The sequence below is a fragment of the Passer domesticus genome, chromosome 3 (genome assembly GCF_036417665.1).
Source record: "Passer domesticus isolate bPasDom1 chromosome 3, bPasDom1.hap1, whole genome shotgun sequence".
NCBI lineage: Eukaryota > Metazoa > Chordata > Aves > Passeriformes > Passeridae > Passer > Passer domesticus.
The window spans coordinates 16,014,743-16,027,450 of NC_087476.1; the positions used below are offsets into that span (position 1 = coordinate 16,014,743).

The 12,708-nt window shown below is 37.1% G+C and overlaps 1 protein-coding gene across 5 annotated transcripts in view; it reads right to left on the bottom strand.

Moving 5' to 3' along the window:
• Window positions 1-12,708, bottom strand: part of ASAP2 (ArfGAP with SH3 domain, ankyrin repeat and PH domain 2) — an 84,984-nt gene that overhangs the window by 36,524 nt on the left and 35,752 nt on the right. For 4 of the 5 annotated variants that reach the window (XM_064411974.1, XM_064411975.1, XM_064411973.1 and 1 more), the window contains 4 exons: window positions 5,192-5,321; window positions 2,968-3,053; window positions 1,520-1,595; window positions 946-1,032 (listed from right to left, as the gene is read on the bottom strand). In XM_064411974.1, coding sequence (XP_064268044.1) covers window positions 946-1,032; window positions 1,520-1,595; window positions 2,968-3,053; window positions 5,192-5,321 — 379 coding nt within the window. Of the gene's footprint in view, window positions 1-945; window positions 1,033-1,519; window positions 1,596-2,967; window positions 3,054-5,191; window positions 5,322-5,720; window positions 5,740-12,708 lie in introns of those variants that run through there. The other variant, XM_064411977.1, reaches the window with a different exon arrangement.

Below are 12,708 nucleotides of genomic sequence, written 5' to 3' on the forward strand. Positions count from 1 at the left end.
CACATGGATTGGGTTGGGAGTGGCCTCTGAAGATCATCAAGTCCAACCCTCAGCTGTGGGCAAGAACACCTTTCACTAGATTACATTGCTCCACAACCATCTTCTGTCACCAGTAAAAGCAAGGAGTCACCAGAACTTTTATGGGAAGATCAAAGCAAGACCGGAAAAGATCAAGGAAGTCTGAGCTCTGTAGACTAAACTATTTCATTGTAATCCCTCTCAGAAGGAATCTGAAGAGTGGGGGGTGGTCATTCATCACTTACTCATGGCCCAGCAGCCACACAAAGGAAGCTGGCTGGCATTTATTTATATAAAGAGGAGGCATTAGCAATCTGAAACAAAAGTAGACCCAGTATTTAGGATTACATTATACAAAAGATGCTTACTTCCAGATCAGAGTTTGAGACTACTCTAGAATTCATTAAATCTAATGGCAATCACAATTGGATCTCAAAAAATACTTTTTGGATTGCCAAACTGACCCAGCTCTTGCACATCTGAACACTGGCATTTTGCAGCTGAGTACCAAACTTGATTGTCATTTTTTGCAGATGATGACAGAGGTGTTTTGGCATTTGAAGTTCAGTTTTACATAACCATTATACAGTTTGGAGTAATATTGTGAGACAAGGTTCAATATGGTCTTCTTGATACTGCCCAAGTTCTTTTGTTCTCAGTTTGAGCAACAGTGCAACATCTGAAATATTTTACAACACTGGTAATGAAAAGAAACTATTTTTCAGTAAGTCATATTTTTAGTGGGCATTTGTTTTTTTTAAAAATGCCTTTGTCAGAAACATTCAACATCAGCCTCAAAACAAAAATGAATTAACAAAAGGAATTAAATGTCTGATAACAGTTAAAATAACTTTATCTTGAATATTAACATTACATTACAAGTAATTAAAATAGGTATTCCAAAGTTAAACCACCCAATATACTCACCTCTTTCTGATCAACTTGGAGTGCTGATTTTAAAATATCTCTGAGCTGTGTTAATTGTCTTCGTTCCTCATCTTGTGCTTGTTTAATCTTGAATAAAGAAAAACACAGGTTAAAAATAACACTTTTTAAACTTTCAATGCAAATTTGCTACTTAATTGGTTCATTTTTTGAGAAATATTCAGTGAGAATAAAAGCAAAAAGAAAAGACAATGCGATCAGTTTATTTTCCCTTGTATTTTCAGAAAACTTGATAATGGTTAGGATATTGCTGGGTTAAGGCTTTGATATTGCCTCACAATGCTCTTGCTTCCTTGTGTTCCATTCGAAACCACATGTTATTTTCCACTTGATAAACACTTTTGAGCAAAGGCTGTTTTCCTAACATTTTACATAGTGGGGTCCTGAATTGAAACTAAGACTTCTGAATGTCATATTAAAACAAGACTTTACCAACAATCTACTCTAAACCTTAAATGCTGACTATTAAAGCAGTCAGGCAACCTGAAACAAAATGATAATTCTTCTGCTTAAAAAAACTAAATTTACCACACAAACATGAGGTGTTGCTACTCACTGTATAAAGATCTGTCGAGAGCGTCTCAATTGAAGGTTTGAGACTTTCAACTGCTTTTAACCCATCCTGAAAGAAACTTAAAAAGAAAAGCAAAAAGCCAGCTGTTATGAAACCTTACTTTGAATTTTCTGCTTAAAAAGTTGCCATAGTAAGACATGCATATTATTATACCATAGCATAAACTTCAAAATAGTAAACTTTTTAAAAATTAATCTTTGACTGATCCACCTCTTTATTTCCATCACAGCTTATTCTAACATGCAAAATCCCCAATTAGATTCAGAACTGCCAGAATCCACTGCCACATAAATTTTCCTCATTCTCACCTCAAATACAAGTTCTCATCACAGTTTGTGAAGGCCCAGAACAAGAAAGATTCACTTGAAGAACAGCAAAAGCTCCATATAAAATAATTGTGATTTCTTGAAGCCATATAATTTTATGTCTGATGCAGTCTTTTTACTAAAGGAAAACCCCTCTGTTTCCCAATCATTAATTATGCTCTATAAGCAAGCTTATAGAATATGCTACATCTTTCTGCAGTACATGCATTTTGAATTGGCAGAGTAATGCTGCCTATGCCAAGTATTCCAGTTCTTTAAAAAAAAAATTAAAAAATAAATTTTAAGAAATCACAGTTACATGCATAGTTGTTTAAATATTGCTGCACTGTTCACAACATAAAATATTTTCACTCTGGGAAGCAGTCATGAAAGTTACAATGCAACACAGCACTTATGTTGGTAAAATTGTATTAAAGGGACAGAGCAGATTAATGACACACTACAAGTGAAACTGATTTTAAAAGCAACACAGGTATTAAGGAAAAAATTCACAGATGCAGACTGGTGTTTTAAGATGAAAACTTAACTGATTTCAACAGGTTAGCTAGCAGTGGCTCTTTCAAGTTTATAGCTGTGACTTCATTGCTACATGACAGATTTGTAACACTATCATAACAAAAGCACATAATTCTAATGAGAACTCTGTGTTTTACTACTGGGTCCTCCTCCAATGAACTAGAAAAAGAGTGACTCTTTCAATATAGTTTTATTCCACTGCTTATGCAACTTATTTTTCTTGAGCACATAATTAATTTACATCATTGTTAGATACACTCAAAGTCCATCAAAACTAACGGACCACTAAGTAATAGATCAAACTAAAAGCCCTGTTTCAAGAGTAGTTTATAAACATGGCAAATTATTGTTCACTATTCCTTTGGAACATACAATTACAATCAACATAACAAGCTCAACCTCATTTCATGTTTCAGAATGTAGTAACAAAAGCTATGACTAATCTGTCAAAAGCAATCTGTCAAAAGACATCAGCAAGAACAGCTGAAACTTAAGATTTTGAAGATTCTAGAAAAGTGTTATGATGTCAAAATTTGAAAACAAAATGTTGTTCCAGTTAGTGTAGAGATTATGAAAAGTAAAACATACTTGCACTGAGCATGAAAATACTTGATCAAGTTCTGAAGCAAGTCCACTCCTTTTTTAATCTTGATTTCATTGACTTTCAGCAGGTACTGTTAAAACAGTAATTCACAAAACAAATTATTACTGCTACAGGATTTTTTTTAACACTTTATTTTCAATTATATTTCAACAAGTTTTAATAGTTACAGATTTACAAAAGCTAAAAGAAAATGCAGCAAAAAGTGGCTTCAAGAGTTAAATCACACAAAAAGAATTCTTGTCTGCTGACTTTTGATATCCTGTGAGGATATTTCACTATGATTTGTTCAAATTGTTAGAATATCCTTTGGGGCTCCTAAGGAAAGCCACTGTTAAAGAAAGCATGAAAAGGTTTGTGCAGTACATATAGGAACCCATTCTTATACCTAGCAGCACATCTAAAAATTTATCTCACTAGTTGTTAAATTCATTACTATACAGATGTCATTAAGGAGGAAAGCAGTTGGCTAAAATTAAAGTGAGCAATTATTTCAACAAGTTTTAAAATCTGCCTGTTGATTTCATAGTTTTCTTTATCAAATCCTTATACATGGTAATTACAGCAAATTACAGTTTAGCAAGAGATTTTTCAATGAATCTACTGTCAAGTGCAAAAGAAGTGTAATTACTGTCCTTTTGCATAAGGCACAAAGTCCACATTAAGTGGCAGCTCTTCCCATGAATATCACAGCATAAAATGTCAGCCACACAAGCAGAAGTATGATTGATCAAATATCAAAGTCCTTAACTGTCCATGAAATTACCAAAAAATTTAACCCCATCTTAGCCAGTGACCTCCAATTGAAAGAATGAATGTCTTAATGGTGCTCTAGTGCATCTGGGTTTCCCCTTCTCACCATAGACCCCAAATGTTTTAAATCAGCTAAAGTAAAGCAGCATCCAAGTGCCAGCTTTCAATGTTGCAGCTTCTTATGCTGGTTCAGGTGAACAAACGATGAGCCTAAATGTAGATGTGTGCACTGGATAGTATTTAGTTACAACAATCACCTCTCCAGCTCCTGTTAATTTCAAATGGAGCTCTAGGTATTTGGTATTCAGTTCACTTCCATAATTTATAGATAACTAGTCGGTACTTATGATAAAACTTCAATATGTCACCCTTCTCATTTACTATCAAAACAAAACCATAGTCCTCTTTTACAACTATTCAGAGGTGACCTAGTATAAATTTCTTTTCCTCAAAATCAGAAGAAATACAGGATACACTTCAGCTATTCCACATTTAGAGTAATTTAATCCAAATTCAGACATCACCCTTCATTATCACTACAACTGACTAAAGTGAACTCTTCCTTTATTGTGACACAGCAAGAGAGAAGCATCTGTTCCTAGTTGTTTCTTAGAAAGGATACAGATGGGCAATTAGCTGACAACATCCATATGTTTATTTGTTACTCAAATCCCTTAATCAGTTTTGAACATTTTAGTCTGATTCTGTATAGGAATGTGAAACTTTTCTCTTATGTATGAGTGCATGCAGTTACTAAAAGTAATATCTAGGACAACTGCAGTTATGCTATGCTGGCATATGAGTCAAATTAGCTATCATCATCACAGGAAAGGCAGTAGAAACACCCATGGTGTATTTTTGGGCTAATGTGTACTAAAAACAAACACAGCAACTAGAATTCCCAACCACAGAACCAGACATATCCTTAAAGCAATCGAACCAAAAATATTCACATCAGATTTAACATACTGCAAAATCACAGAGATTTTGAAGTAGAAACATTCTGAAACAAATTGAAAGACAACTGGATTTCATCCCTAGCACTTTTTTCCTGTACCAACCCAGCAGTGTGCTAGACTAGAGCCTCTCCTTCTAATAATGCAACAGCTGTCAGGAAAGGAACAATTCAGAGAATGATCAAGGGCTTAAAATAACTTACAGTGAAGTAGTGGTGTAAAGACTGATTTATTACAATCTCTTGGTGGTTTATTTGCATTAATTTAGCTGTTTAGTGCAACTAGAAAATATCTAAATTCCCTATAAAGTTTGCCCATCAGGATAATTAAAAAATGTGTTTTCATAAATGGAGTCAATAAATAACTTGGCATTTCCCTTTAATATCACCGCCACTCTTAAACAATTGCATTTTTCAAAATTTTCCTACAAACAGCATAATAATAATAATAATAATAATAATAATAATAATAATAATAATAATAATTTCACACTGAATCTTACCTCACACATCTGTAACTGGAAGAATCTTCTTTCTTTCTCCATCTCTTCTGCAATTTCAGCTCCACTTATTTCTGTACGAATCATCCCATGAAGCTTAGCATGCTCTTTTTTCTCCTTCTCTATTTTTGTACTATAAGGCAAAAAGAATCAGTCAACGAAGTGAGAAATCCACAGCCTCTCAGGAAATCAGATTATTCACAAAGTCTACTGACAGATGCAGAGCCAAACTCCTGTAGCTTTGCATATGACTTACTTCCAGATGACATTTCATTTGAAATTTGACAATGACTAAAGATCAGCAATGACATACAGTAGCTGAAATCTAATTAATCATCTGTAAAAGTAATGTTCTGACAGATACTCCAAAAGAGAGTCAATGAGAAGTACATACTAAGTTCCTGCTCCAAAGAAAGAAAATACAAGAAAAAATAATGAGTTTTAATTGAAAACATAGGGGGATGTTTAATCCCAACAGAGCAAACACTGGTTAACAAAGTTCAGTTATGTCACCAGATTTATTGAGTCTTGCCTGTCATCAAGTCATCTTCTATATATACAGGGTTTCCTAAGCCAAAATCACAGTTGCTGTCTCTATTTGCTGCTGAGCCAGTTGGCACTGGGAATGCCGACCAGCCGGCTGTGTTACAGACTTCAAAGTCTGCTAGACCAGCTGTCCTAATTCCCTAAAAGTTTCCATGAACATTTTCCAAGAGCTCTGAATAAAACAGGTTCTCCTGCAGAATATAAATGAATAACCAATGCCTGGCCTATTCCTATAAACTCACTTCTGCATTTGTTAAAGCTATTCTCCATATTATTCCTAAACGCAGTAGTATAACTTGACAACCCAGTTAGATAAGTCTAATATATATATAAGTCTAATATATATATATATATATATATATATATATATATATAAAGAGAAAATACATGAGGGTGTTTACTTTTTGAAGACTTAGCTTGTCATTCATACTGTTTAAAACCTCAAAATTCTGAAAAAAGCTTCCTGAGGAAATGCTATGCTGCTTTTGAACAAGGAATACAGGAAGGAGATCAGAGGAACAAATAACACACACAACTGTCCTACCTCCTCTTGGGCAGTCAAGTGTCTCTTAGCTCTCTCTCTGAAAAGGTGACATGTCTCAAGTACTCTCTTAACCTGATGTTAACATTACCCTAACAGCTTATAGGAAAATGTCTAAAAGGTCTAAGGACTTCCAGTCAACAAAATGTTCTGTACTTACACTTCTCAAAAATGAGAAACTGTCTCCTATTACACCTCAAGCAGCATGGGAAAACAAGAATTCATTCCATTAATCCTTCTCTACAACATTCCCACTGGGAAGCATTTTGAGCAGCAATTCAAGAAGCCCCACTGTGCTTTCAGCACAGGCAGGCACAGCAGAGCCAGCCCTGTGCAGTATTGCAGCAGCCAGCACATCCAGCCAGCACTGTGCTCCTCCTCAGTCCATCGCATCCTGCCAGAAGCAGACGTTTGAAGGAAGCTCCTCTCCTTTGAAATAAATGTTCTGAAAACCTCCAGTTGCCTGAATTAAAACTAAATTCCAGAATGTTTTGTTTTCATCAAGAATAAGTCCCCACTCTTACCCAATTACTACCAGTTATGCTATTTTGAAGGCACAGCAAACAAGAGTCCAGACACAAGAATTAACCAGACAATCCTGAACAAGAAAGATAAACCACTACACAAAAGATTCATAGAAAATTATGAATATGCAGCTCATTTCTAGCACACACTCTAGAAGAGTTTACATTATGTCATACTTGATCGTTCTAAAGCAGTCAAACCTCAGAGGAAAGATCCAGGATGTTTCCGTTCTCTCAGTTTCCAAATGAACCAGCAATGCTTGAGGCCAAAGACCTCACTAATGTGTGACCAGGTGTGAGAAGGCCAATAACTACCAACTGCCATTGTATAGTATTTTCATTTTTTACAGAGAACAATACTCAACCGCAAGAAAATGAAACCACGTCCAAAATCTTGGGAGTTTATTTGCATGCCATAAGGTATCTCTCAAAGCTAGTTAAACCAAAAGACAGCTAACACTGCCAAACAGTCAAATGTTATGCACAATACCATGGCATACATTGTACTCCTCCTAAAGAAAGCTAGATTTTGGTGAAAGAGTGCTTTCTGCTCTTTAAAGGATAAACCATACTCCACAGGCAAAAAAATAGTTAAACTAAGATGAAAATATACTGACCTCTATCAAGCAATTCAGAGAAAGATATCCTTGAAGCCATTTGGTGGAGCTTCAGGCTACCTGTTTTCAAAAACTCAAAAAGATACTTTACTAAAACCCCCAAATCACCTCTCAGTGACAAGTATCAGAGATACATGCCTCGTGCATTTCACATTTACATTTCCTCATTATTTTACTTTTAATATCTAACTACATCTTCATCTTTGTAATTCAGAATTTACCCTGTCGTTTTGCCACAATAAAAGGCTACCTGCTGTCTAACTGATACTGTATCTAGGGAAACAAAGAAACCCCTCACAGCCCTTTTGCATGCAAATCCTCCGAGTGCTAAAGGCTGGCTGAGTGTCCTACCCAAATGCAAGGATCAACTCAGCTTCAAGTGTCAGCCTATTGTGACATTAACCAAATCCTTTTGGCAAAGACAGTCCTGTAACACTACACGGTGAGATTTCCAAGTGTTGCAGGGTATTCAGGTTTTCCAGGCAGATGAATTAACCCAAATCAATAAGAAAATTGTGAAAACTCTAAAAAATACTCTAGAAACAATAAGAAAGCAGCAAATGTTTTGTAATGCTGCTATTCTTGGAGCTCATGCAGCACATATCACACATACACACTTTGCTGACTAAGATTAAAATGTGAGCACACGTCAGTCCATTTACAAGACAGCTGCACATAACTAATATACAGCGAGGTCAGATGTGTGCAATAGACAAGCAAAGCTGAAATACAGGATGTATAATTACAACAGTAAAGGTAAATAGATACAAAGTGAATGGTCTCACCCATTCAGTTTCCAATATAAGACTATTTTTACCACTTCTATTTGAAAAGCAACTATCTTTCAATATAAATCACAATTTTCATTTCAAACAAATCAATTTTGTCATACAGATTGTGGTATAAATAAGAACCAAAGACATGTATTTATTTTCTGCCAGTCAATAAGGGTAAAAAATCAGAGCACCCTGTGTACATGCAGCAGTAGAGAACTGGCTGACTGGGAAGCAACTCTGTCATTCTTCTTCTTCTCCATACAGCAGTCAGCCAGGCTGAGTCTGGGTACATACATGGGACAGTGCAGAGACTGACAATAGCACCTGGAAGGAACACACTTGAATTGGTAGCACTCTGGGAAAAGTGTTTCTGAAGGCTTTTTTTTTAAATAAAATAATAGATATTTTCATTTCAAATATCCTTTCTTTGTCTAGTCTTCCTTTTCAGCCTGACTCTCCAGGCTTGAGCCCTCCAGCTTTTTGGTGAAAGAGCCTCCATTTCATTTCACCCTACTGTCTGTCAGTGCTCACAGTAAAGTATGTCTCTCCTAACACTCAAATCCTCAATGAAGAAGTTACCTTTTCCTTTTGGAAATGCTTGAAAGGTTTTCCCTTCCATACATCCTGCTCTGAATGATAAAGGGAAAGAGGACAGAAGGAGAAAAATGCGCTCAGATATTTTCATCATTTCACCCATAGCATCTGCAGATTCATTCAGAGACTTTTCCATTTAATTTGTAGGTAATCTCTTTCAAAATAAAAATACTTAATATGAAATCTTAGACTTGAAACAGTATATTGTGGATGTGGTTACCTGGACTTCAGTAAAGCCTTTGACACTGTTTCCCACAGGATTCTCCTGGAGAAACTGGCTGCTTATGGCTTGAACAGGCACACTGTTCACTGGGCAAAAAAACTGCCTGGAGAGCCAAGCCTGGCAGATGATGGTGAATGGAACTACCCCAGCTGGTGACTGGTCACTAGTGGTATTCTCCAGGCTTGGTGTTGGGGGCCAGTCCTGATTAATATCTCTATGAATCACCTGGAAAAGGGGATTGAGTGCATTCCCAGTAAGCCTTCAGATGACACTAAGCTGGGGCTATGTGGATCTGCTGGAGGGTAGGAAGACTGCTGAGGGATCTGGACAGGCTGGATCGATAGGGAAAGGCCAATGGTATGAAGTTCAATAAGGCCAAGTGCCAGGTCCCACACTTGGATCACAACAACCCCAAGCAGCGCTACAGGCTGGGGACAGAGTGGCTGGAAAGCTGCCCATCAGAAAAGAGCCTGCAGGTCCTGGTCAGAAGCCAGCTGAGCACAAGCCAGCATGTGCCCAGGTGGCCAAGAAGGCCAATGGCATTCTGGCCTGTATCAGTAATAGTGTGTACAGGGCAGTGATAGTCCCCCTGTACTCTGCACCAATGAGTCCACACCTCAGGTGCTCTGTCCAGTTCTGGGCCCCTCAAAGACACTGAGGTGCTGGAGCAAGTCCAGAGAAGAGCAACAGAGAAGGGTCTGGAGCACAAGTCTGATGAGAAGTTGCTGAGGGAGTTGGGATTCTTTACGTTGTTGAAAATGAAGCTCAAGGGTACCTTATCACTCTTTACAGCTACCTGAAAGGAGATTTTAGCAGTGGAATTTCAGTTTCCTCTCACAGGTAACAAGCAATAGCACAAAAACAAACTGCCTCAAGTTAGAGTAGGGGAAGTTTTGATCGGATATTAGAAATAAAATTCTTCTGGAAAGGGTTGCCAAGTATTGGAACAGGTTGCCCAGGGAAGTGGTTGGGTCGCTATCCCTGCAGGTATTTAGATGTGTAGATGTAACATTTAGCGACATGCTTTAGATATGTACTTGGCAGCATTAGATTTATGGTTGAACTTGATCAACTTAAAGGTATTTTCAAACTTAAATGATTGTATTATTCTATTCTGTGATTCTATGTTTAAGCAACCTTGTTTAGCACTTTCATTCTATATCACTATTTACAAGCTGTGACTCCACTTCCATCTTACGTACTTGCATTAAAAGGAAACATGACAGCAATATCTAGGAGCTATGAATATCAATGCCTTTCTGAGTCAAGTTAGAGCTCTGAAGAAGTAAATTGAGAAATGCTTGCAGAATTTTCAGCTCAAATTGTTTCATATTGTGTAAAACATGAATTTACTAAACTGGAAATAGCATCACTTAAATAGTTGTGCAGACATCTTAATAGATGACTGTATTTGACTTTGTTCATTTTTCCATTGACTTCAAATAGTTCAGAAACTCATGAATGATAGTTATTTCTAGATATGAGCACTTGCATTTTTTCACAGTAACGTATTGTTAATGCCTGGATCTTAAAATGCCATACGCATATTCAAACAACTTGTTCTCTTCACTCAGTTGTGTCAAAGAGACCTCATGCCCAGTTTTTAAAAGGAGAATGGCAAAGAAGGAGAGGTAATCAGCCTTCCCAAAAATAGCTCAAATATTATTAGTTTCCATTGATGTTTACATTTCATAGCATGATCACAACACTTGTTAAAGAAGACTTCTGAAGATAATAGGCATTTACAGGCCCCAAAATAAGACAACTCTATTTTTAAAAATATTTTTTTTCTTTTCAGGAAAATCAGGTTTATGTCCAGAATACAGACATATTCAGCTAAAAAAAAAATTGTGAATAATATGCTTCAGTAAGTTAATGCTTCTATTTCCTGTGTAAAATTGACACAAAGTCTTTACCTCGGAATCTACCACAACAGGACCGACCAAACTGAAGCATGTGGGTGATATCTGGCTCAGTGCCTTGCTGAATCCAATCTGCCTGCTGGGAGAATGAGCAGTTTTTATGACATGTGTACTCCTTCCCCATATGGTCCCCCGGCACGCCTGCCATTAGTGTTGAAGTACACAGGGGAAAGCAACTGCCTCGTAGCAAGAAGAGCCCAGTCTGAAACAGCTCTCCCAAAGGACACAGACCAGTCCCGCCGCGCTGCTCTGGTGGCATCTCCCAGCTCTTATGTGGGAAACAACAACTGTAACTGAGGTCCCATCAGAAATGCACTGCTTTAAGGCTTTAAAAACATTTTAAAATCTTTATGGCTCCAACTGAGTCATGTTAATGATTGGTGGTGAGAAAATATAAATTATTCATAAATGCCACCTCAGGATAGTCCAAATTTTTGACTGAAGTAGGTTTGCATGAAGCTAGTGGTTGCTTTCTCCTCATACCACCTTACTCAAGAGCAGCCCCAGGGTATAGAGAAAGAGGGCTCCAACTTCCCCCTTTTATTTCAGCTAAGGTGATCCTGAGGAAAATAGTCTGAGAAGTTAGGTGGCTACAGGGCAAAGGAGGTGCATAGTAATCAACAATGATGGATGGTGATCCAAGATCATCAGAAAGGATCTTAATATCTCTCTCCCAAACAAGAACTAGATGCATAGGAATTTTTAAACACACCTAATTACAGAGAGAGGTTGAATCTCAAAAATTGTTATGGGAATCAAGCAAAGCAGATGCCATTTTAAAATTAACTTTCTTTCTTTTCAAATATGTCACACTTGGGTATATTTGCACCCAAGAGGTTATCACAAAGGTGCAAGGAAGAGAGATGAGATAGTGTGATAAATAAGCTTAAAATTTTTCCTTATAAAGACAGCAATCAATATGAAAACTGTCACTTCCCAACAAACTACAAAAACACCACTTCATTACCTGGCACGCAGCTTCACAGGTCTGTACTTGTGACTAGGAAATGCAGATGAACAATATGATGTTAAGCATATGATACAGAGGCATGTGCAGAAAAAGAGCAGCCTAGCAGCCTTGAATAGTATGTGAACCAAAAGGGAAAAGAAAGAAAAAAAAAGGGGGAAGAATTTTAAAAAGAGTTATTCACATGTTAGAAGAAATCTCACTGGAAAAGACAGCTCACTAAGCACACACCTAGAACTGGTTTTAGGCAGAATTCAAACAAGGAGTTACCTAAAGTAACAGATTGAAGAAGGCTGAGCAAACCTCTGGCTATCAGCACCTACATCCACCATTCTACTCTGGCAACACAAGCTGTAGGTGAGACTGAGGTTACCTCTCCCCATTCCTTTGTCCTTTTTATTGAAGCAGAGAGCATGAAGATACCAGAACAAAACCCCCAAAATTTGTAATTAAGACTTTTTGAGGTGATTCTGCATCCACCCACTGCTACAGATGATCAAAACACACAGCTATAAGGAAGTTTAGATTCATCCAGGACAGTCACAGAATGAAAAGAGTTATTTCTTAAGAAACCTCAGCAGCATGTACAATAGCAACCCAGAGAAACCTCACTGTTTTCCTATGTCAAAAAAATTAGTATGAGAAAAAAGATGACCTGAACAAATTCAAGCTCAAATTAATATTCTCATCCTGAGTTGAAAATCACATCATTAAAATTCCCATCTCTAGTTTTTAAAGACAAATGCTCTATAATGACAAGTCGTAACATCTCAATTTATCTGGGAACTGATGTCCAAGAGGTCTGACAAA